Below are 21,532 nucleotides of genomic sequence, written 5' to 3'. Positions count from 1 at the left end.
ACCAAACTATAGCAATATACACATGCTTTCTTTTTGTTTTTAATTTTTTATTTTATTTCGGCATATTATGGGGGTACAGATTTTAAGGTTTCAATAAATGCCCTTTCCCCCCTCCCCCCACAAGTCTGAGTCTCCAGCATGACCATCCCCCAGACAGTGCACATCTCACTCATTATGTATGTATATACCCTCCCCCCTGCCCAATACCCTATTACTGTAGTACCTATGTGTCCACTTAGGTGCTGCTCAGAAAAATGTGGAACGCTTCACAAATTTGCGTGTCATCCTTGCGCAGGGGCCATGCTAATCTTCTCTGTATCGTTCCAATTTTAGTATATGTGCTGCCGAAGCGAGCACTACACATGCTTTCTTAATATGGTTTCCATTTCCTTTAAGTTAAATGAAAAGGTAAACCATATGTGAATCAAGAATTTTATTATAAAGTCAAACTGACCAAGTATAATTGGTGTGGACAGACTGTTACTGATATATAAGAACTCAAGGAATATTGTATCTCTGGAGAACAAGTTTCAAACGATCAAAAAGTGACTAAAGAGACATTGCCATAGGACTAGTAGTGACCATTAAATATATAGTTATTTCTAGAATTAATACTGAGGGGCCAGGCGTGGTGGCTCATGCCTGTAATCCTAGCTCTCTGGGAGGCCGAGGCGAGAGGATTGCTCTAGGTCAGGAGTTCAAAACCAGCCTGAGCAAGAGCGAGAGCCTATCTCTACTATAAATAGAAAGAAATTAATTGGCCAACTAATATATATAGAAAAAGTTAGCCAGGCATGGTGGTACACACCTGCAGTCCCAGCTACTTGGGAGGCTGAGGCAGCAGGATTGCTTGAGCCCAGGAGTTTGAGGTTGCTATGAACTAGGCTGATGCCACACACTCGCTCTAGCCTGGGCAACAAAGTGAGACTCTGTCTCAAAAACACTGAGGGTTAAAGGGAAGAGAAAGTATATAATGGCAATATGCTCTAACATTGTAAGTATAGTACAACTATTTAAAAATTGGGGGAGACCCCTCACAGCAGTGGAGCTTAATTCCCCACCCTTAAATGTGGGCTGTACTAGTGACTTGCTTGCAATGAGTAGATTAGGGAAATGTGGGAGGAGAAGTATATTTACCCTGGACAAACCTGGCAAACACTACCTAAATGTCTGTGATTGTGTGTGTATATAAACACATGGTCTCGCTCTGTCGCCTGTGCTAGAGTGCAATGGTGTCATCATAGCTCACTGCAGCTGTAACCTATTAGGCTCAAGTGATTCTGCCTCAGTACTCCTGAGTAGCTGTGACTAGAGATGAGTGCCACCATAACTGGCTTTTTTTTTTTTTTTTTTTTTTTTTGTAGAGATGAGGTCTTACTATGTTGTTTAGGCTAGTCTCAAACTGCTGGCCTCAAGTGATTCTCTTGCCTCAGCCTCCCAAAGTGTTGGGATTATAGGCATTAGTCACTGTGCCCGGCCGAGATTGTGTATTTGTCCACTAAAAAATCCTAGAAACAATTCCAAACCCAATAGCAATAAGATTTCCTACTGCCTTCCAAGGTTGTAGTGTTAAATCACCACTTCTCAGGATGTGAAACCAGGATTCTTGGAGAAATGATTGATTATAGGAGCAGGAAATATATAAGACATGTCTGGGATATCCTGCCCTACCAGATAGCAAGATCACATCAATTGGAATCAGGAGCCAACCTGAAGATGCTCCTACTAGCCGAAGATGGGGCAACAGGAGCCTGAGTAAAGGTAATGATTATGATTGAGGGAATCACATAACATATGTCTAAATCCATGAATTCATAATAATACTAAAAAGAAAAACCTAACTGGTCATGTTTGTAGGATTACGGAGTACCCATTATTGTGAAAACTGGTAAAGAAAGGGTTGGAGTCAAGCATCTATCTTCCCTTTTCTGTATGAACTATACCAATATTGTAACCAATACTATTAGAAGGGAAAATCCTCTTTATAAAAGTATTCCATGGCTGAGTGCGGTGGCTCACGGCTATATTCTAGCACTCTGGGAGGCTGAGGCGGGTGGATTGCTCAAGGTCAGGAGTTTGAAACCTGTATGGCAAGAGGGAGACCCCGTTTCTACTAAAAAAATAGAAAGAAATTAATTGGCTAACTAAAAAATATACAGAAAAAATAAGCTAGGCATGGTGGCGCATGCCTGTAGTCCCAGCTACTCAGGAGGCTGAGGCAGGAGGATCGCTTGAGCCCAGGAGTTTGAGGTTGCTGTGAGCTAGGCTGATGCCACAGCATTCTAGCCTGGGCAACAGAGTGAGACTCTGTCTCAAAAATAAAATAAGGCTGGGCGTGGTGGCTCACGCCTGTAATCCTAGCACTTTGGGAGGCCGAGGTGGGCGGATTGCTCAAGGTCAGGAGTTCGAAACCAGCCTGAGCGAGACCCCGTCTCTACCAAAAATAGAAATAAATTAATTGACCAACTAAAAATACATATATACAAAAAAATTAGCCGGGCATGGTGGCGCATGCCTGTAGTCCCAGCTACTCGGGAGGCTGAGGCAGTAGGATCGCTGAGCCGCGGAGATTAAGGTTGCTGTGAGCTAGGCTGACGCCACGGCACTCACTCTAGCCTGGGCAACAAAGTGAGACTCTGTCTCAAAAATAAATAAATAAATAAAATAAAATAACAGTATCCCAGCTAATAAACAAAAAAAGACACAACGATTTATATAATTAACATGCACTGAGCAAAATGGCTGCTAAAAGAGATAATCAGACATATTTTCCTGATGAAAGACACAATATCACATGTCCTACTGGAAAAAATCAAACATGAATCTGATCAAGCCTCTGAATCCAGAGGACAGAGAAACATACTGAACTATGCCATTAAGTCCAATAAGCAAAAATAGACAGTGGGAAATTACACGTTTAGTGATTGAGTTCCTTAATAAATTGTGTAGGTCCTTTAGCCTTTCCATTTGCTCTCCCTTTGCTGCAACAGTGAGTCTGGTCATCATCTGTGGCATATGTATCACACTCTGTAAACCTGTATCTTGGTCTTGCTCTATAATCTTATCTTTCTCTCCTCGGTAAACCTCATTTTTGTGCTTGCTTTAAAAAGCACCAAAAAACAAAACAAAACCTCAAATAAATTATGCAGGAGGATTGCTGGAGGCAGAGAGTTCCAGGATGCACACAGTGAGCTATGATCACGCCACTGCACTCTAGTCTGGTGACAAGGCAAGACCTTGTCTCTAAAACAACAAAACCCCAAAACAACCCCCACAAAAATAAATTGTTAAAGGAAAAAAAAAAGAACAGAAGAGTCAAGTCACTGTTTTAGTCTGTTCTAAACTGTTCAGGCTGCTATAACAAAATATCATAGACTGGGTGGTTTATAAACAACAGAAATTAATTTCTCGCAGTTTTGGTGGCTGGAGGTCCAAGATCAAGATACTGGCAAATTAACTGTCTGATTTATAGACGGCTGCCTTCTCATTGTGTCCTCATATGGTAGAAGGGGCGAAGGATCTCTCTGCGGCCTCTTTATAAGTGTACTAATCTCACTCATAAGGGGTCTGCTCTTGTGACCTAAACACTTCCCAAAGGCCCCACTTCCTAATACCATCACGTTAGGGGTTAGCATTTCAACATATGAATTTAGGGCTAGTGTAAACATTTAGTCAATAGCAGTCATAGATTAAAGATTTTATTGGAAATTTACTAGAAATGAAAATATATATATATTTTATATATATACATATATATATAAGATTTAGGCTAGGTTCAGTGGCTCATGCCTGTAATCCTAGCACTTTGGGAGGCCAAGGCAGGAGGATCGTTTGAGTTCAGGAGTTCAAGACCAGCCTGAGCAAGAGTGAGACCCCGTCTCTACTAAAAAAGTAGAAGGAAAAAATAAATAAATAAAAAAAAATAAAAAAGTAGAAGGAAATTAGCTAGACAACTAGAAATATATATAAAAACTTAGCCGAGCATGGTGGTGCATGCCTGTAGTCCCAGCTACGTGCGAGGCGGAGGCAGGAATTTGAGGTTACTGTGAGCCAGGCTGATGCCACGGCCCTCTAGCCCAGGCAACAGAGTGAGACTCTGTCTCAAAAACAAAGAAAAGGCTGGGCGCGGTGGCTCACACCTGTAATCCTAGCACTCTGGGAGGCCGAGGCGGGCAGGTTGCTGGAGGTCAGGAGTTCGAAACCAGCCTGAGCAAGAGTGAGACCCCGTCTCTACTATAAATAGAAATAAATTAATTGGCCAACTAATTATATAGAAAAAATTAGCCAGGCATGGTGGCGCATGCCTGTAGTCCCACCTACTCAGGAGGCTGAGGCAGCAGGATTGCTTGAGGCCAGGAGTTTGAGGTTGCTGTGAGCTAGGCTGACGCCATGGCACTCACTCTAGCCTGGGCGACAAAGTGAGACTCTGTCTCAAAAAAAAATAAAAAACGAAACAAAGAAAAAATAGATTTAAAGGCATATCAAAACCAAGAAAACAGGAAAGATCAACTATAACATTTAGAGATACATATTTAGCTATTAAAACCATAGGGACATGCAGAAATACAATTACTATAAAGTTAAGCAAGAGAGGTCTAGTAATGGCAGAGTAGATTTAATAAGACAGATCACGTTGCTAACCACATTACACACACCCTAACACATTTAAAAGAACAGAGATCACATAAAGTGTGTTGTTGAGACCACAGTAGAACTAAACTGGAAGTCAATAAGAAAAAGCTAGAAAATTCCAAAATCTTTGGAGATTAAACAATACACTTCTAATTAACACATGGTGAAAGAAGTCTCAAGAGAAATTAAATATTTTGAATTAAGGGAAATGAAACTATAAGTCTCAAAATTTGTGGGATACAGTGAAAGCAGTTATAGAAGGAATTTTATACCCCTAAATATATATAGAAGAAATGAAGAAAGATTTAAAATGAATAATCTAAGCTTTCACATTAGGAAATTAGAGAAAGAAGAACAGTCTAAGCCTAAAGAATAAAGTATAGGCTGGGCCTGATGGCTCACACCTGTAATGCTAGCACTCTGGGAGGCTGAGGTGGGAGGATTACTTGAGGTCAAGAGTTTGAGAAGAGCCTCAGCAAGAATGAAATAGAAAAATTAGCCAGGTGTCCTGGTGCACGCCCGTAGTTCCAACTACTCAGGAGGCTGAGGCGGGAGGGTTGCCTGAGCCCAGGAGTCTGAGGCTGCTGTGAGCTGTCATGGCACTGCTACACTCTAGATATGGAGACAGAGGAAAACCCCAAAACTGATAAAACTGTCTCAGAAAAAAAAACAACAACTGATGAAAGGAAATCAATAGGGAAAAAAATATCAGCAAAACCTACAGTTGGTTCACAAAAAGATCAATAAAATTGTTAAACTTCTAGCCAGCCTAACCAAGGAAAAAGTAGAAGTCATAAAGAATTATTGTAAGACATAAAAGAGGGGATGGGATATAACTACAAAAATAAAAATTATAAAGGAATACTAAAAACAACTGTATGCCAACAAATTAGATAATTAAATGAAATGGACAAGTTCTTAGACTCAACTACGAACACTGACTCAAGAAGAAAGAGAAAATCTGAAAAGATGTACAATAAGTAAATAGACTGAATAATTAAGAAAAAACTCCCACAAAGAAAATCCCAGCACCAGATGGCTTCACTGATGAATTCTAACAAATGTTTAAAGAATATAAATCCTTTAAAAATGCTTCCAATAATGAGAGGAGCAGGGAACACTTAGCAATTGAGATTAGTATGGCCCTGATATTAAAACAGACAAAACATCATATACATACAAAACAATGAAGATCAATATACTCAAATAGACCAATAGACTAAAACATTCTCAGCAAAACGCTAGCAAATGGAATCCATGGATAGATAAAAATAAGTATACATCATGACCAAATGGCATCTATCCCAGGAACGCAAGTTTAGTCTAACATCTGAAAACCAATTAATGTGATATGCCACATCAATAGAATAAAGGACAGGCTGGCGCAGTGGCTCACACCTATAATCCCAGTGGCTCACACCTATAATCCTAGCACTCTGGGAGGCCAAGGTCAGGAGTTCGAAACCAGCCTGAGCCAAAGCAAGACCCTGTCTCTACTATAAATAGAAAGAAATTAATTGGCTAACTAATATATATAGAAAAAATTAGCCGGGCATGGTGGCGCATGCCTGTAGTCCCAGCTACTTGGGAGGCTGAGGCAGGAGGATCGCTTGAGCCCAGGAGTTTGAGGTTGCTGTGAGCTAGGCTGATGCCATGGCACTCTAGTCCAGGCAACAGAGTGAAACTCTGACTAAAAAAAAAAAGAAGGCCGGGCGCTGTGGCTCACGCCTGTAATCCTAGCTCTTGGGAGGCCGAGGCGGGCGGATTGCTCAAGGTCAGGAGTTCAAAACCAGCCTGAGCAAGAGTGAGACCCCGTCTCTACTATAAATACAAAGAAATTAATTGGCCAACTGATATATATATAAAAAATTAGCCGGGCATGGTGGCGCATGCCTGTAGTCCCAGCTACCCGGGAGGCTGAGGCAGAAGGATCGCTCGAGCCCAGGAGTTTGAGGTTGCTGTGAGCTAGGCTGACGCCACGGCACTCACTCTAGCCTGGGCAACAAAGTGAGACTCTGTCTCAAAAAAAAAAAAAAAAAAAAAAAAAAAAAAAAAAAAGAATAAAGGACAAAAACCACGCATCTCAATAGCTACAGAACACATACCTGACAAAATCCAACACCCTTTCATGGTAAAAACACACAAAATAGGAATAAGAGGGAACATGCTTATCCTCATTAAAGGCATCTATAAAAAACCCACGTCTAATGCCATAGTTAATGACAAAAGACTAAAATGCTTTTTTTCTAAGATCAGGAACAAGACAAGGATGTCCTCTCCCACCACTTCTATTCAACATTGTTCTAGCTAGAACAATTACACAAGAAAATAAAAGATGTATAGACTGGAAACACTTCTAAAATACTAGTTAAACATTTCAATACTCTAAGTAATGGGTAGAACAAATGGGTAGAAGTCAACAAGGAAATCAGGAAATTAAACAATACTAAAAATCAATTTCACCTGATAGAAACACACAGAACACTCAGCTACCGCAGAATCCACACTCTTCTTAAGTTCACATGGACCATCCTCCAGGACAAACCACGTGTTAAGCCATAAAACAAATCTCAGTAAACTTTAAAAGACTGAAATCCTACACATATCTTTTCCAACCAAAACAGAATAAAATTAGAAATGAATAACATAAGGAAAACTGGGAAGTTCACAAATATGTGGAAATTAAAGTCTTAACCAACGAATCAGTCAAAGAAGAAATCACAATGGAAATTAAAAAGTACCTTGAGGCCCAGTGCAGTGGTTCACACCTATAATCTGAGCACTCTGGGAGGACAAAGCAGGAGGATCATTTGAGGTCAGGAGTTTGAGACCAGCCTGAGCAAGAGCAAAACTACATCTACACAAAGAATAGAAAAATTAGCTGGTTATTGTGGTGCATGCCTGTAGTCCCAGCTACTCAGGAGGCTGAGGCAGGAGGATTGCTTGAGCCTAGGAGTTGGAGGATGCAGTGAGCTATGATGACAACACTGCACTCTAGCCTGGGTGACAGAGCAAGACCCTGTCTCAATAAAAAAAAAAAAAAGAAAAAGAAGAAAAAGGCCAGGCTCGGTGGCTCACACCTGTAATCCTAGCACTTTGGGAGGCCAAGGCAGGAGGATCACTCAAGGTAAGGAGTTTGAAACCAACCTGAGCAAGAGCAAAACCCTGTCTCTACTAAAAATAGAAAGAAATTAATTGGCAAACTAAAAATTTATAGAAAAAATTAGCCGGGCATGGTGGCGCATGCCTGTAGTTCCAGCTACTCGGGAGGCTGAGGCAGGAGGATCGCTTGAGCCCAGGATTTTTTTTTTTTTTTTTTTTTTTTTTGAGACAGAGTCTCACTTTGTTGCCCAGGCTAGAGTGAGTGCCGTGGCGTCAGCCTGGCTCACAGCAACCTCAAACTCCTGGGCATCATCTCCGGAAAGCTGGATGGTCATCCATCCTTGTCACTGCTTCCAACTGGTGGACACTGATGCATCAGGAGTCACTTATGATGCGCTGGTGTAAACAACCTACTGCGCTGCCAGTCGTATAAAGAACACACAATTACATGCATTACATAATACACGATAATGACAATAAATAACTGTGTTGCTGGTTTATGTATTTACCACACGGCCGGGCGTGGTGGCTCACGCCTGTAACCCTAGCACTCTGGGAGGCTGAGGCGGGCGGATTGCTCGAGGTCAGGAGTTCAAAACCAGCCTGAGTAAGAGTTAGACCCCGTCTCTACTATAAATAGAAAGAAATTAATTGACCAACTAAAAATATATATAGAAAAAATTAGCCGGGCATGGTGGCGCATGCCTGTAGTCCCAGCTACTTGGGAGGCTGAGGCAGGAGGATCGCTTGAGCCCAGGAGTTTGAGGTTGCTGTGAGCTAGGCTTACGCCATGGCACTCACTCTAGCCTGGGCAACAAAGGGAGACTCTGTCTCAAAAAACAAAACAAAAGAAAACAAAACATGAGCTTTCCCTGAAGTCTTCCCATTAAAAATAATAATAAAAAATAATAAACAATAACAACAACAAGAAAAAACGTTATTTACCATGCTATATTTTTGTTATTTTAGAGTATACTACTCCTTATAAAAAAAAATGTTCCTACTACTATAAAAAAATGTTAACTACAAAACAGCCCTTGGCAGGGCCTCCAGGAGGGATTCCAGAAAGCAGCCCTATTGTCATAGGAGATGACGGCTCCATGCGTGTTGTCATCCCTGAAGACCTTCCAGTGGGATGAGACGTGGAGGTGGAAGACAGTGATGTTGATGACCCTGACACTGTGTAGGTCTAGGATAACGTGTATTTGTGTCATAGTTTTTAATAAGAAAGTTTAAAAGGTAAACAAACAAATTTTTAAATAGAAAAAAGCTTATAGAATAAGGATATAAATATATTTTTGTATAGCTGTACAATGTATTTGTGTTTTAAGCTAAATGTTATTACAAAAGGGTCAAAAAGTTAAAAAAATTAAAAAGTTAACAGCCAGGCATGGTGGCTCACACTTGTAATCCTAGCACTTTGGGAGACTGAGGTGGGAGGGTTGCTTGAGGCCAGGAGTTTGAGACTAGCCCAGGTAATACTGGGATCCCATCTCTATAATAAAAAAATAGTAATAATTAGCCAGGCATGGTGGTGCACGTCTGTAGTCCCAACTACTTGGGAAGGTGAGCAAGGAGGATCGCTTGAGCCCAGGAGTTCAAGGTTATAGTAGGCTATGATCACACGACTGTACTCCAGCCTGGACAACATAGTGAGACCCTGTATCTAAAATAAAAAGAAAATTTAAAAGTTTATAAAGTAAAAAAGTTACAGTGAGCTAAGCTTAATTTATTATTGAAGAAAGATTTTTAATGAATTCAGTGTAGCTTAAGTGTACAGTGTCTATAACATCTATAGTATTATAATGTCCGAGGCCTTCATATTCACTCACCACTCACTGACTCACCCAGAGCAGCTTCCAGTCCTGCAAGCTCCATTCATGGTTAAGTGCCCTATATAGGAATATTGTTTTTAATTTTTATTTATTTTTTGAGACAGAGTCTCATTCACTGTGTGTCATGGCGTCAGCCTAGCTCACAGCAACTTTGAACTCCTGGGCTCAAGCCATCCTCCTGCCTCAGCCTCCCGAGTAGCTGGGACTACAGGTATGCGCTACCATGCCTGGCTAATTTTTATAGAGATTTGGTCTCACTCTTGCTCAGGCTGGTCTCAAACTCCTGACCTCAAGTGATCCTCCTGCCTTGGCCTCCCGAGTAGCTGGGACTACAGGTATGCGCCACCATGCCCGGCTAATTTTTGTATTTTTTGTAGAGATTTGGTCTCACTCTTGCTCAGGCTGGTCTCAAACTCCTGACCTCAAGTGATCCTCCTGCCTCGGCCTCCCAAAGGCATGCGCCACCATGCCCGGCCTAGTATGGAAATAACTTTTCAACCCTAAAATAGTGACTCTATATTATTACTATGATAAAATCACCAGAAATATACACAAGGCATTTTCTATTTAATGATCTTTGAAAATATCCAGGTTTTTAAAAATAGTATGAAAGATTTTTCTAGACCAGCCAGATGGGCTAAAATGTTTTTTTTTCAGATTTATGTTTCTCTGACTTTCCGCTGTAAAGAAAAGAAGCCATGGGACTGTAAACTAATGCAACCTCTGTGGAAAGCAATATGGAGATACCTCAAAGCGATACAAGTAGATCTATCATTTGATCCAAAATCCCATTACTGGGCATCTACCCAAAAGAACAAAAGACACTATAAAAAAAGACACCGCACTCAAATGTTTATAGCAGCACAATTCACAAATGCAACGATGTGGAAACAACCCAAGTGCCCATTAATACGAGTGGATTAATAAAATGTGGTATATGTATACCATGGAATACTATTCAGCTTTAAGAAACAATGGTGATATAGCATCTCTTGTATATTCCTGGATAGAGCTGGAACCCATTCTACTAAGTAAAGTATCCCATGAATGAAAAAATAAGCACCACATGATGTACTCACCAGCAAATTGGTTTCAACTGATAAACACCTAAGTGGACACATAGGAATAACATTTATCGAGCATCAGGCAGATAGATGGGAGGGGGAGGAGGGGATGGTATATACATACATAGTGAATGTGATGCGTACCATCTGGGGGATGGACACGCTTGAAGCTCTGACTCTGGGGGGAGGAAGGGGGTGAAAGGCAACAAACATAACCTAAACATTTGTACCACCATAATATGCTGGGGGAAAAAAAAAAAAACAGAAGCCAAATCTAAGTCTTATTTCACATACATTTGCAATTCTTTCTAATCTTTAATATAAGAATGACATTTTTCTGGAGTAGAGTCACTTAGTCTCTGGACTTCTCAGCACTATCTCTTGGTCATAAAAATCCATGAATCAGTACTTAAAATGTTGTAGGCTGGGTGCCTTGGCTCACACCTCTAATCCCAGCACTTCGGGAGGCTGAGGTAGGAGGATTGAGCCCAGGAGTTCAACACCAGCCTGGGCAAAATAGCATGTCTTCACAAAAAATTTTTAAAAATCAGCCTAGTGGCACATGTCTGTATTCCTGGCTACCTGGGAGGCTGATGCAGGAGGACTGCCTGAATCCTGGAGTTGGAGGATCATCATAGCTTCATCATAGCTGTGTGATCATCATTCATTCATCACTGGAGCTCCATTCATCATTGGAACATCATCACAGCTGTGTGATCAGCTATGATCACACCACTGCACTTCAACCTCCACAGCAGAGTGAGACTATCTCAAAACCACCAAACAAACAAAAAAATAAAATACAACAGAAAAAATTTTAAAAGTTCTGTATAAGCATATGCCCATACAAAGCCCACAAACGTACAAAAATTTTATCTGTGACATTCAGAACCTTTTAAAAACCCACTGTAATCCTAGCACTCTGGGAGGCTGAGGTGGATGGACTGTTTGAGCTCAGGAGTTCAAGACCAGCCCGAGTAAGAGTGAGACCCCATCTCTACTGAAAAATCGAAAGAAATTAGCCAAACAACTAAAAACAGAAAAAAATTAGCTGGGCACGGAGGCGTTTGTCTGTAGCCCCAGCTACTTGGGAGGGTAGGGAGACCCCTTGAGCCCAGGAGTCTGAGGTTGCTGTGAGCTAGGCTGATGCCACGGCACTCTAACCAGGGCAACAAAGCCAGACTGTCTCAAATAAATAACCCAAATGTCTTTTTATAGGTGAATAAACAACTGTGGAATAACTATACAACAGCTGCTCAGCAATACAAAGCAATGCACTGCTAAAACAAGCAACAAGAATAAACCACAGGCCGGGTGCGGTGGCTCATGCCTGTAATTAATTCTAGCACTGTGGGAGGCTGATACGGGAGGAACCCTCAAGGTCAGGAGTTCAAAACCAGCCTGAGCAAGAGGGAGACCCCGTCTCTACAATAAATAGAAATTAATTGGCCAACTAAAAATATATATAGAAAAAATTAGCCAAGCATAGTGGCGCATGCCTGTAGTCCCAGCTACTCGGGAGGCTGAGGCAGGAGGATCCCTTGAGCCCAGGAGTCTGAGGTTGCTGTGAGCTAGGCTGACGCCATGGCACTCTAGCCTGGATAACAAGAGACTCTGTCAAAAAAAAAAAGGAAAAAGGGCCGGGCGCGGTGGCTCACGCCTGTAATCCTAGCACTCTGGGAGGCCGAGGCGGGCAGATTGCTCGAGGCCAGGAGTTTGAAACTAGCCTGAGCAAGACCCTGTCTCTCCTATAAATAGAAAGAAATTAATTGGCCAACTAATATATATAGAAAAAATTAGCTGGGCATGGTGGCGCATGCCTGTAGTCCCAGCTACTCGGGAGGCTGAGGCAGGAGGATTGCCTGAGCCCAGGAGTCTGAGGTTGCTGTGAGTTAGGATGATGCCACGGCACTCACTCTAGCCTGGGCAACAGAATGAGACTGTGTCTCAAAAAAAAAAAAAAAAAAAATTCTATGGCCGGGAGCGCTGGTTCATGCCTATAATCCTAGCACTCTGAGAGGCTGAGGTGGGTGGATTGCTTGAGGTCAGAAGTTCGAAACCAGCCTGAGCAAGAGCGAGACCCCGTCTCTACCATAAATAGAAATTAATTGGCCACCTTATATAGAAAAAATTAGCCAGGCATGGTGGCGCATGGCTGTAGTCCTAGCTACTTGGGAGACTGAGGCAGTAGGATTGCTTGAGCCCAGGAGTTTGAGGTTGCTGTGAGCTAGGCTGACGCCACAGCACTCACTCTAGCCTGGGCAACAAAGCGAGACCTTGTCTCAAAAAAAAAAAAGTAAAATTCTAGCAAATCCATACTAAAGTAAAGCAACAGAAAGCAGATTAGCATCTGCCCGGGGACGAGCAAGAGGCAATACCTCAGAGGCACAATAAGCTTTCGGACTGGCAGCAGGTCTGCTGTCCTAACTGTGGTGATGGTTTCATGGGTGTACGTATCAGAGCTTACTGAATTGTATAAAATGTTTCTTGTGTGTCAATTATTCCTTTTAAATAAAGCTATTTTCAAAACCATTGTTTTTTTTTTGAGACAGTTTCAGTGTGTTGCCTGGGCTAGACACATCTGTAACATAGGATCCCAAACACATGAATTCTGTCTTAGCCAGTGTGAGCACTGGGGCAATGTGTGCAGAGATGAGAAACTTGGGCAAAGGACCCTGGGGAACACCTATTATAGTACCTAAGTTGGATACTACACAGTATTGTACTGTAGTATCGAAGTCGGATACACATCATACTGAAACGTTCTGGTGAAGCAGCCTAGATAGATCCTGGGAAGCCTTTGTGCTCTGCAGGCCTATGTGGCCTAACCCTAGGAAGGCCAAGTCGACTTTGCTTCTGTCTACCCCGATCTCACAGATGACAGTTTGCCATTTGAATACAAGGAGGGCTGTCTCAGGCACGACAGAACATTGGTCCCCAAGGCACAGGTATACACTCCTTGTCTCAAAACTATTCACATCAGGGCAAAGAGAAGAGCTCCAACCCTAACCTGGTAACTGGCTGGAAACATGTATCCTAAGGAGGGTGTGGTAAGGTCTTGTTCCCAGAGGCAAGCAGCCCATGAGAAAATCTTTCCTGGCCTGTCACGTGGAGGGCAGATAGAAGGGAGAAAGATTGCTGGCCTGTGCCCAAAGCAAGCCAGCCTGAGTTACTCCATCACTCAGTTCACAGGAACTTTTTGAAAAGCAACCTTGTTAAGAGAATCCACCTACCCGCGAGCTCCACCTTCATTCAGTACTGTAGCCTTAACACATTAACTGCCATGTGAGTTGTATTTAACTCATGCTAGTTTTGAGCCCAGGGCTTCGAGAAGCATATGCATAACTCACATGTCTCTTTACCTTGGGAGCCACATGAACTATTTTTCAAGTTGCATATAACCCCCACACAGAAAACAATAAAAAATAACAAATTTTTTATTAAATTAGAAAGGATCATTTTGTTTTCAAAGTTTTTATTCTATTTTTGTAATAAAACATCATGGCCCCAAGGAAAAAAAATTTTTTTCTAGTGTGGCAGTCAATATGTTAATAGTCCTATGATTTGACCAATTTGTATTTGGACTGGGCCACAATATAGACTTGTATTTAAGATAACCATGGTCCAACAGACTTTACCACTGTAACATCTTCAAATTATCAGGGTACGTGGCACTCTGTGGACTAAATAAACTTTAACAAAGCAGACTCTCAACGATGCGCGAGAAATCGCAGTATGGGAGACACTTCAATGAAGTGGAGAGTATAGCACTGAGTCACTTTACAAAAGATGCGAGCTGCTCATGTACAAAAACCTCTTTGATTCCTTTATTAACGTTTGGAGATGTGTGGTACATACAACTAACAGCGTCACGCCAGCTACAGAAGTACAGATAGCCAAGAAAGGACCTCAGAACACGGATCTGAGAGCAACTTATGATGTTGCCTGCTCTGAACATCCACAAAACCCAACTGTGACACACACGGGACAAACCATGTAACAATTCACTTGGAAATGGTTCTTTTAAGAAATGACAAGAACTTCTTCAGAGTGTGAGATGTGGTTGCTTGGTGCTGTGGCACTGCTGTAAAGGCCAACTGGGCATTTGTAGGTCAGGCAGAGAGCCGAATGGGGTAAGTGGGAGAGGTTTTATTTTTCAGTGTAGAGAGAAAACAGATGGTCCGAGTGGATACTTTTAGTCCAGGCTCAGTATGAGGCCTGCAGGAATCCACCAGATAGTCTATTAACCGGATGGCTGGATGGTCATCCATCCTTGTCACTGCTTCCAACTGGTGGACACTGATGCATCAGGAGTCACTTATGACACAGGGCAGGCTCAACAGGGCCACGTCTGAACAAAAGAAGGGGGCCCACTGTGTCTGGTCAGCTCAGGTCCTTTCATGCCACTGGATGCCATGGGTCCTTCAGCTTTCACGTGTGAATTAAGGAATACTTCCTTTATTTCAGTGTTCCACTTTGGAAATAACCAAACCCCTCCCCCCACCCCCACCAACATTCTTCACAAATTCTGTTTCCAAACTCCTGATTCTTCTGGGTCTACACTTTTTCCTTTCGCTTCAATTTTGACACTTTCTTGACAGTCCCATTCTTGTTTAGAAGCTTCAGAACACGATCTTTATGATCTAAAACCTTAAGCATGGAGTCTCTGGCCTCACTGATTTGATCCATCACAAGTTTACACCTCTGCATATTCCCCTGAAACAGAAGACACCACAGCATCAACCAGTGACCATAAAGACAACGGCTTTTTTTTGTTGTTTTTGAGACAGAGTCTCACTCTGTTCCTCAAGCTAGAGTGCCATGGCATCAGTTCAGCTCAGAGCAACTTCCAACTCCTGGGCTCAAGTGATCCTCCTGCCTCAGCCTCCCGAGTAGCTGGGACTATAGGCACGCACCACCATGCCCGGCTAATTTTTTATATATATGTTTTTAGTTGTCCAGCTAATTGGATGGTCTCGAACTCCTGAACTCAGATGATCTACCTGCCTCAGTGTCACACAGTGCTAGGATTATAGGCATGAGCCACGGCACCCAGCCTAGACGATGGCTTTTAAAAAGCTGCTCACTGTTGGGAGAGGCCATTCTGAGGCTTTTCTATATAGAAAATGTCTTAGTGTTTCTCAGTAATGAAAGCTGAAGCAAATAAAAGGTTTTTACTAAAGATATTAGTGAATGTGGGAGGGAAATGGGAGAAATAGGACTTCATAGTAAGCAATTTCATGAAATGGATGATCAGAAGGGAAAAGGCTCATTCAAACCTGTATGAGTTCATTTATTCGGTGTAGATCATCATCAGTTGCAGCTTTTTTCTTTGGGATAATCCCTTCCTGTAGGTTGGTAAGTCTTTCATAGACATCATGTTCTAGATTTGTCTGCAACACATAAGAGGGAGGACATCGTGACCTCAGAGCTACTTTTCTATGTCAACCAAGGGCAAATGAACCCACTTTGAATCACCTTTCTAAGATGGTATGAGAGCTGTTGGGATGACAAAGTCCTTTCTCCCAAGGACTAAGGTACTAAGGTTAACAAATAGTATAGAATACTGATCAACAAAGACTTACATTATAATTTGCCATAGTTCAGAGTCTATCTTCAAAGATAACTTTTAAATATTGCCCTGAATTCACAATTTCTCTGAAAAACAGGTTCACAAGTTTCACGGAAATAATTTTTTGTAAGTAAAAACTAGCCAAGGCATTACATTTTTTAGATTCTGACAACAGACAATTTTCTTCAGATCACTGCTACTCAAAAGAAGGGAAAACTTCATGATGTTGCTGTCTCTTCACCAAGTTGTGAAGGAGGGATTCTTGTCCTAGGATTATGGAAATAGCTCAATATGTAAGATGCAACATTGCACAGATGAGATTGACAGTCGTTCATGAGTTACATATACAGTCATAGTCATAGGTCTCCAACAAAGGGGATACATCTGAGACATGTGCGAGTATCATAGAGTGTACTTACACAGACATAGATGGCGCAGCCTGTTACACACTTAGGATATATGGGGTGGCCTACTGCTCCTAGACTACAAACCTGTACAGCATGTTACTTTACTGAATATTGTAGGCGATTGTAACACAATGGTTAAATATTTTTGTATCTAAATATTAAACATACAAAATGTAAGTAAAATTACGACATGAAAGATAAAAAAATGGTACTCATATTTTGGGTACTTACTTACCATGGATGGAGCTTATAGGGCTGGAAGTTGCTCTGGGTGAGTGAGCAGTCAATATGAAAGCTTAGGACATTACTGTACACTTCTGTAGACTTTATAAACACTGCTCACTTAGGCTACATTATATTTAGAAAGTAAATTGTCCTCCTTCGATAATAAACTAACCTTAGCTTACTGTAACAATTTTACTTCAAAACCTTTTAATTTTTTTAACTTTTTGGCTTTTTTGTAATAACATTTAGCTTAAAACACAAATACATTGTACAGTTGTACAAAAATATTTTTTCTTTATATCCTTATTCTATAAGCTTTTTTCTATTTAAAATTTTTAAAAAACTTTCTAAACTTTTTTGTTAAGAACTAAGACATGAATATACACATGAGCCTTAGGCCTTCACAGGGTTCAGGATCATCGATATCACTGTTTTCACCTATACATTTTGTCTCACAGGAAGGTCTTCAGGGGCAGGAACAAGCATGGAGCTGTCATCTCCTATGATAACAATGCCTTCTTCTGGAACCCATCCTGAAGAACCTGCCTGAGGCTTTTTTTTCCCCCATCTCCCTTGAAAAGTTGTGAGCAATGAGGCTGTTTTCTAGTTAACTTTTTTCTAAGTAGAAAGAATTCACTCTAAAATAATGATTGAAATGTATAGTGTAGTAAATACTAGAAATAGGAATTTTTCAGCTCTACTATATATAATCTTACGGGACCACTGTCATACATGTAGTCTGCTGATGACCAAAACATAATTATGGGGTGCGAGACTGTACTCACAGCTTGGGGGAAGAGGACCTGGCACACCATGCAGGTCCACATGGGGTTGCACTCAGGAACAGATTGAACAAACAGGGGTGTGGGGGAGGCAGATTTGGGAGAAGTACCCCCTGGAAGCTGCCAGGGAACTAAAGCCCACTGCTCAGTGAGAAGCAGGAACTGTTCTTGGCCCCATGATAAAAAGGCTGTGTGGCTAGGAGACCTTATGTGAGGGAGCAGGGTGGGGAGAAAGGGTTTACAGTTAGGCCATTTGAGGCTTACCCTTTTTCAGATGTCATGACAACATATGATTCTGAATCTTTAACTATATACCACAGTTGTTCCATATATTTTGGGTCTGGTTACTAGAACTCAGATGTATTTTGATTACAATCGTATGTAATTGATATAATGATTATAACATTATATAGCACACACAAAATTCTAGCAAGACCCATGTTAGCTGGAATGCTTCAGAATTACTCAAAAGAGAATGTTCTATGAACTCAGACATCTCCAGCATCTTTCTTAGCATGCATGATATAACAACTGTTGGAACTCCACCTACCAGCTGTAGTAACTGGGCAGCACAGAGGTGGACTTTCCAACCTTGGGCACGACAGGATACTCCTTTCTGATTAGCTATCTCCTGCAGCATAGCTTTCTTCTCCTCTGGAACCATATAAAAACAAAAATAACCATATTTCAATTTTTAAAAAGCTAAACCACTTCTGTGCAAACAGCCTAAGTGCCAATATTTTATCAAGAATTTTTTTACTTTAGGCAGTGGTTTCATGGTAGGAGAGGCAAGCCAAAAGGACTCTGAGCTGCTCACGCCCCACTCCCCCTCCACTGAGTGCTGCCCTCCTGCAGCAGGGCTGTCACTCAGAGATATGCTTGTTGTGTCCCCACCTGCATCTCCAATGCCCTGGCTCAGAGATTTTGCCAGGGGAAGAAGTGGGCTGTAAAACAGATAACTTCTAATCTCTTCCCAAAGGAACTGACTCCATATGCAAGAGCGAAGAAGTTTAACCCTAAAGGTGCTCCCAAGAACAGGAGAGGATGTGGAGAGGCACCGGGGAGATGTGTGTGTCTAAGGACAGTCCAGCCTTGATAGTGCGGGCTAGCTGGCAGACGAGAGCGAAGAACAGACGGAACAGGACAGCCGGAGGAGCCCTCCTGAGGGCAGAACAAATATGGGACACTAATCTTCGAAACTATTCTGCACAAGAAACTACAATTTGACTGGATTAGTGTTGTAGAGCAATCTGTGCTCCAGGGCACCGCTGAAAACAGTAGAGGAAATAGCCAGCAACCAGTGACTTTACTAGTTGGGTTAGGTCAGGATAAGAAGAGAGAGCCCTTACAAAGCCACTTTCATCTGAGGGTGGTTTGGGGCATGTCCCAAGACAGGCTTCCCTGAGAAGTATGAGAGGCAGAACACTTGTGTGGGAGAGGGAATGTAGTGGTTAGACTTTACTAAATTAATCCAGCCAGTCACTAAATAAGACAATAACAATAGCAAGCCCAAGAGTGGGAGGACCAGTCTGAGCTGTTTCAATACATTATCTAAACAGTCCAGCTTCCAACAAAAAATTACGAGATGCAAAGAAGCAGGAAAGTGTGGCCCATACTTCTGAAAAGAATGCAGGCAACAGAAAGTGCCTGTGAGAACATCCAGGTGTCAAATGTAACAGCAAAAGATTTCAAATGCCCATAAAAAACAAGTTCAGAGGCCGGGCGCGGTGGCTCACGCCTGTAATCCTAGCACTCTGGGAGGCCGAGGCGGGCGGATTGCTCAAGGTCAGGAGTTCGAAACCAGCCTGAGTGAGACCCCGTCTCTACCATAAAAATAGAAAGAAATTAATTGGCCAACTAATATATATAATATAAAAATCAGCCGGGCATGGTGGCTCGTGCCTGTAGTCCCAGCTACTCGGGAGGCTGAGGCAGGAGGATTGCTTGAGCCCAGGAGTTTGAGGTTGCTGTGAGCTAGGCTGACACCACGGCACTCATTCTAGCCTAGGCAAGAAAGCGAGACTCTGTCTCAAAAAAAAAAAAAAAAAAAAAAAAACAAGTTCAGAGCACTAAAATAAAGCAAGACTGAAAAAGTGAGGGAAACTAGGATGACTATCACACATGACATACACAACAGAGACATAGAAATTATAAAAAAAGAAACAAATTAAAATTCTAGAGTTGAAAAATATAACTCAAATTTAAGAATTCACTAGAGGGGCTCAAAAGATCTGAACGAGAAATAATTAGCAAACTTAAATAAAGATCTACAGGGATTATGCAATCTGGAACAGAGAAAGAAAACAATGAGGGCCTCAGAGAAATGTGGGACACCATTAGAGAAGCAATGTGTGAGAGGCATACCAGGAGAGAGAGAAAAACGAAAATATTCAAAGAAAAAATGGCTGAAAACCTCCCAAATTTATTGAAAAATAACCAAAACACCAAGGAAGTTGAAGGAACTACAAGTATGACAAGTGCTAAGAGACCTACAAATGGACACCTTATAGCAAAATGTGAAAAACCCAAGATAATGAAGAAATCTTCAAAGCACCAAGAGAGAAAATGACACTTCATTTATTACGACAAGGGAACCCCAACACAGCTAACAGTGGACTTCTCACAGAAACAAGGGAGGCAGGAAGGAAGAGGGATGACAAGCTCAGAGTGCTCAAAGCAATAAATGAGAGCTAGTTTCTGCATATCTTGACCAGCATTTACCTTAGCACTTTTTTTTTTTTTTGAGACAGAGTCTCACTCTGTTGCCGGGGCTAGAGTGCCATAGCATCAGTCTAGCTCACAGCAACCTTAACCTCCTGGGCTCAAGCAATCCTACTGCCTCAGCCTCCCGAGTAGCTGAGACTACAGGCATGTGCCACCATGCCTGGCTAATTTTTTCTATATATTTTTAGTTGGCCGGTTAATTTCCATTTTTCAGTAGAAACAAGGTTTCACTCTTGCTCAGGCTGGGTTCGAACTCCTGACCTTGAGCGATCCACTCGCCTGGGCCTCCCAGAATGCTAGGATTATAGGCGTGAGCCACCAGGCCCGGCCAGTATTATGTTTTTAATACCAGTTTCCACAAGTACAATCCAACACAATTGATGCTTGTGTTGATACTGTATCCTGTGACCTTACTGAATTCATTTACCAGTTTCATGAAGGTTTTTTGTAGGATCCCTGATATTTTCTTTCTGAACAATGAATGAGGTCATCTGCAAATAGAGACAATTTCATTTATTTCTTTCCAATTTCTGTGGCTTTTACCTCTTTTTCTTGCCTCACTGTGTAGCTAGATCTTCTAATACTATGTTGAGTAAGAGTACTGAGAAGACACCTTGCTTTTTGCCAATTTCAGGCAGAAATTATTCAGTCTTCCACTATAAAGTATAATGCTAGCTATGGGTTTTCTGTAGACTTTATCAAATTAAGGAAAACTCCTTCTCTTTCTATTTTTCAAAGTTTTTATGATGAAAAGGTGCTGAAATTTGTAAAATAATTTTTTTGCATCTATTGATATGATCATGCGATTTTTCTTCATTAGCTTTTATTGTGTATTGAATTGTGCCCGCCCCCGCCCGCAAGATATGTTCAAGTCCCTTGGTACCTGTGAAATGGAACCTTATTTAGAATTAATTCAGGAAAGGTAATGTAATTCAGGAAAGAAAAGTCACACTGGATTAAGGTGAGTTGTAAATCCAATGGTTGGTGTCCTTCCATGGAGGGAGGGAAGCAGAGAGGGGGAGAGAGAGAGTCAAAGAAGGAGGTGAGGAGGGGGAGAAAGGGAAAAAGAGGAAAAGGAAGGTGGAAGAGGCAGACAGATACAGAAGAGAATGCCACGTGAAGACAGAGGGAGAGACTGGAGTGATGCGCTGCAAGCCAAGGACTGCTATTAGTCACCGGAAACTAAGGA

General features: G+C 41.7%; 1 protein-coding gene and 1 non-coding gene across 10 annotated transcripts in view; both read right to left on the bottom strand.

Moving 5' to 3' along the window:
* Window positions 1-250: 250 nt before the first annotated feature.
* Window positions 251-357, bottom strand: LOC142872809 (U6 spliceosomal RNA). The gene has a single exon (XR_012920895.1). It is a non-coding gene; the product is annotated as a U6 spliceosomal RNA (small nuclear RNA).
* Window positions 358-14,433: 14,076 nt separating this feature from the next.
* SAP130 (Sin3A associated protein 130) overlaps window positions 14,434-21,532 on the bottom strand; it is an 87,919-nt gene continuing 80,820 nt past the window's right edge. For 8 of the 9 annotated variants that reach the window (XM_076005428.1, XM_076005432.1, XM_076005430.1 and 5 more), the window contains exons 19-21: window positions 18,170-18,273; window positions 15,913-16,026; window positions 14,434-15,349 (exon numbers count right to left, since the gene is read on the bottom strand). In XM_076005428.1, the coding sequence (XP_075861543.1) occupies window positions 15,191-15,349; window positions 15,913-16,026; window positions 18,170-18,273 (377 nt within the window). In that variant the 3' untranslated portion in view covers window positions 14,434-15,190. The remainder of the gene's footprint in view (window positions 15,350-15,912; window positions 16,027-18,169; window positions 18,274-21,532) is intronic. The other variant, XM_076005435.1, reaches the window with a different exon arrangement.

The sequence above is a fragment of the Microcebus murinus genome, chromosome 8 (assembly GCF_040939455.1).
Source record: "Microcebus murinus isolate Inina chromosome 8, M.murinus_Inina_mat1.0, whole genome shotgun sequence".
NCBI classification, from domain to species: domain Eukaryota; kingdom Metazoa; phylum Chordata; class Mammalia; order Primates; family Cheirogaleidae; genus Microcebus; species Microcebus murinus.
This window is presented reverse-complemented; position numbering and strand designations above follow the sequence as displayed.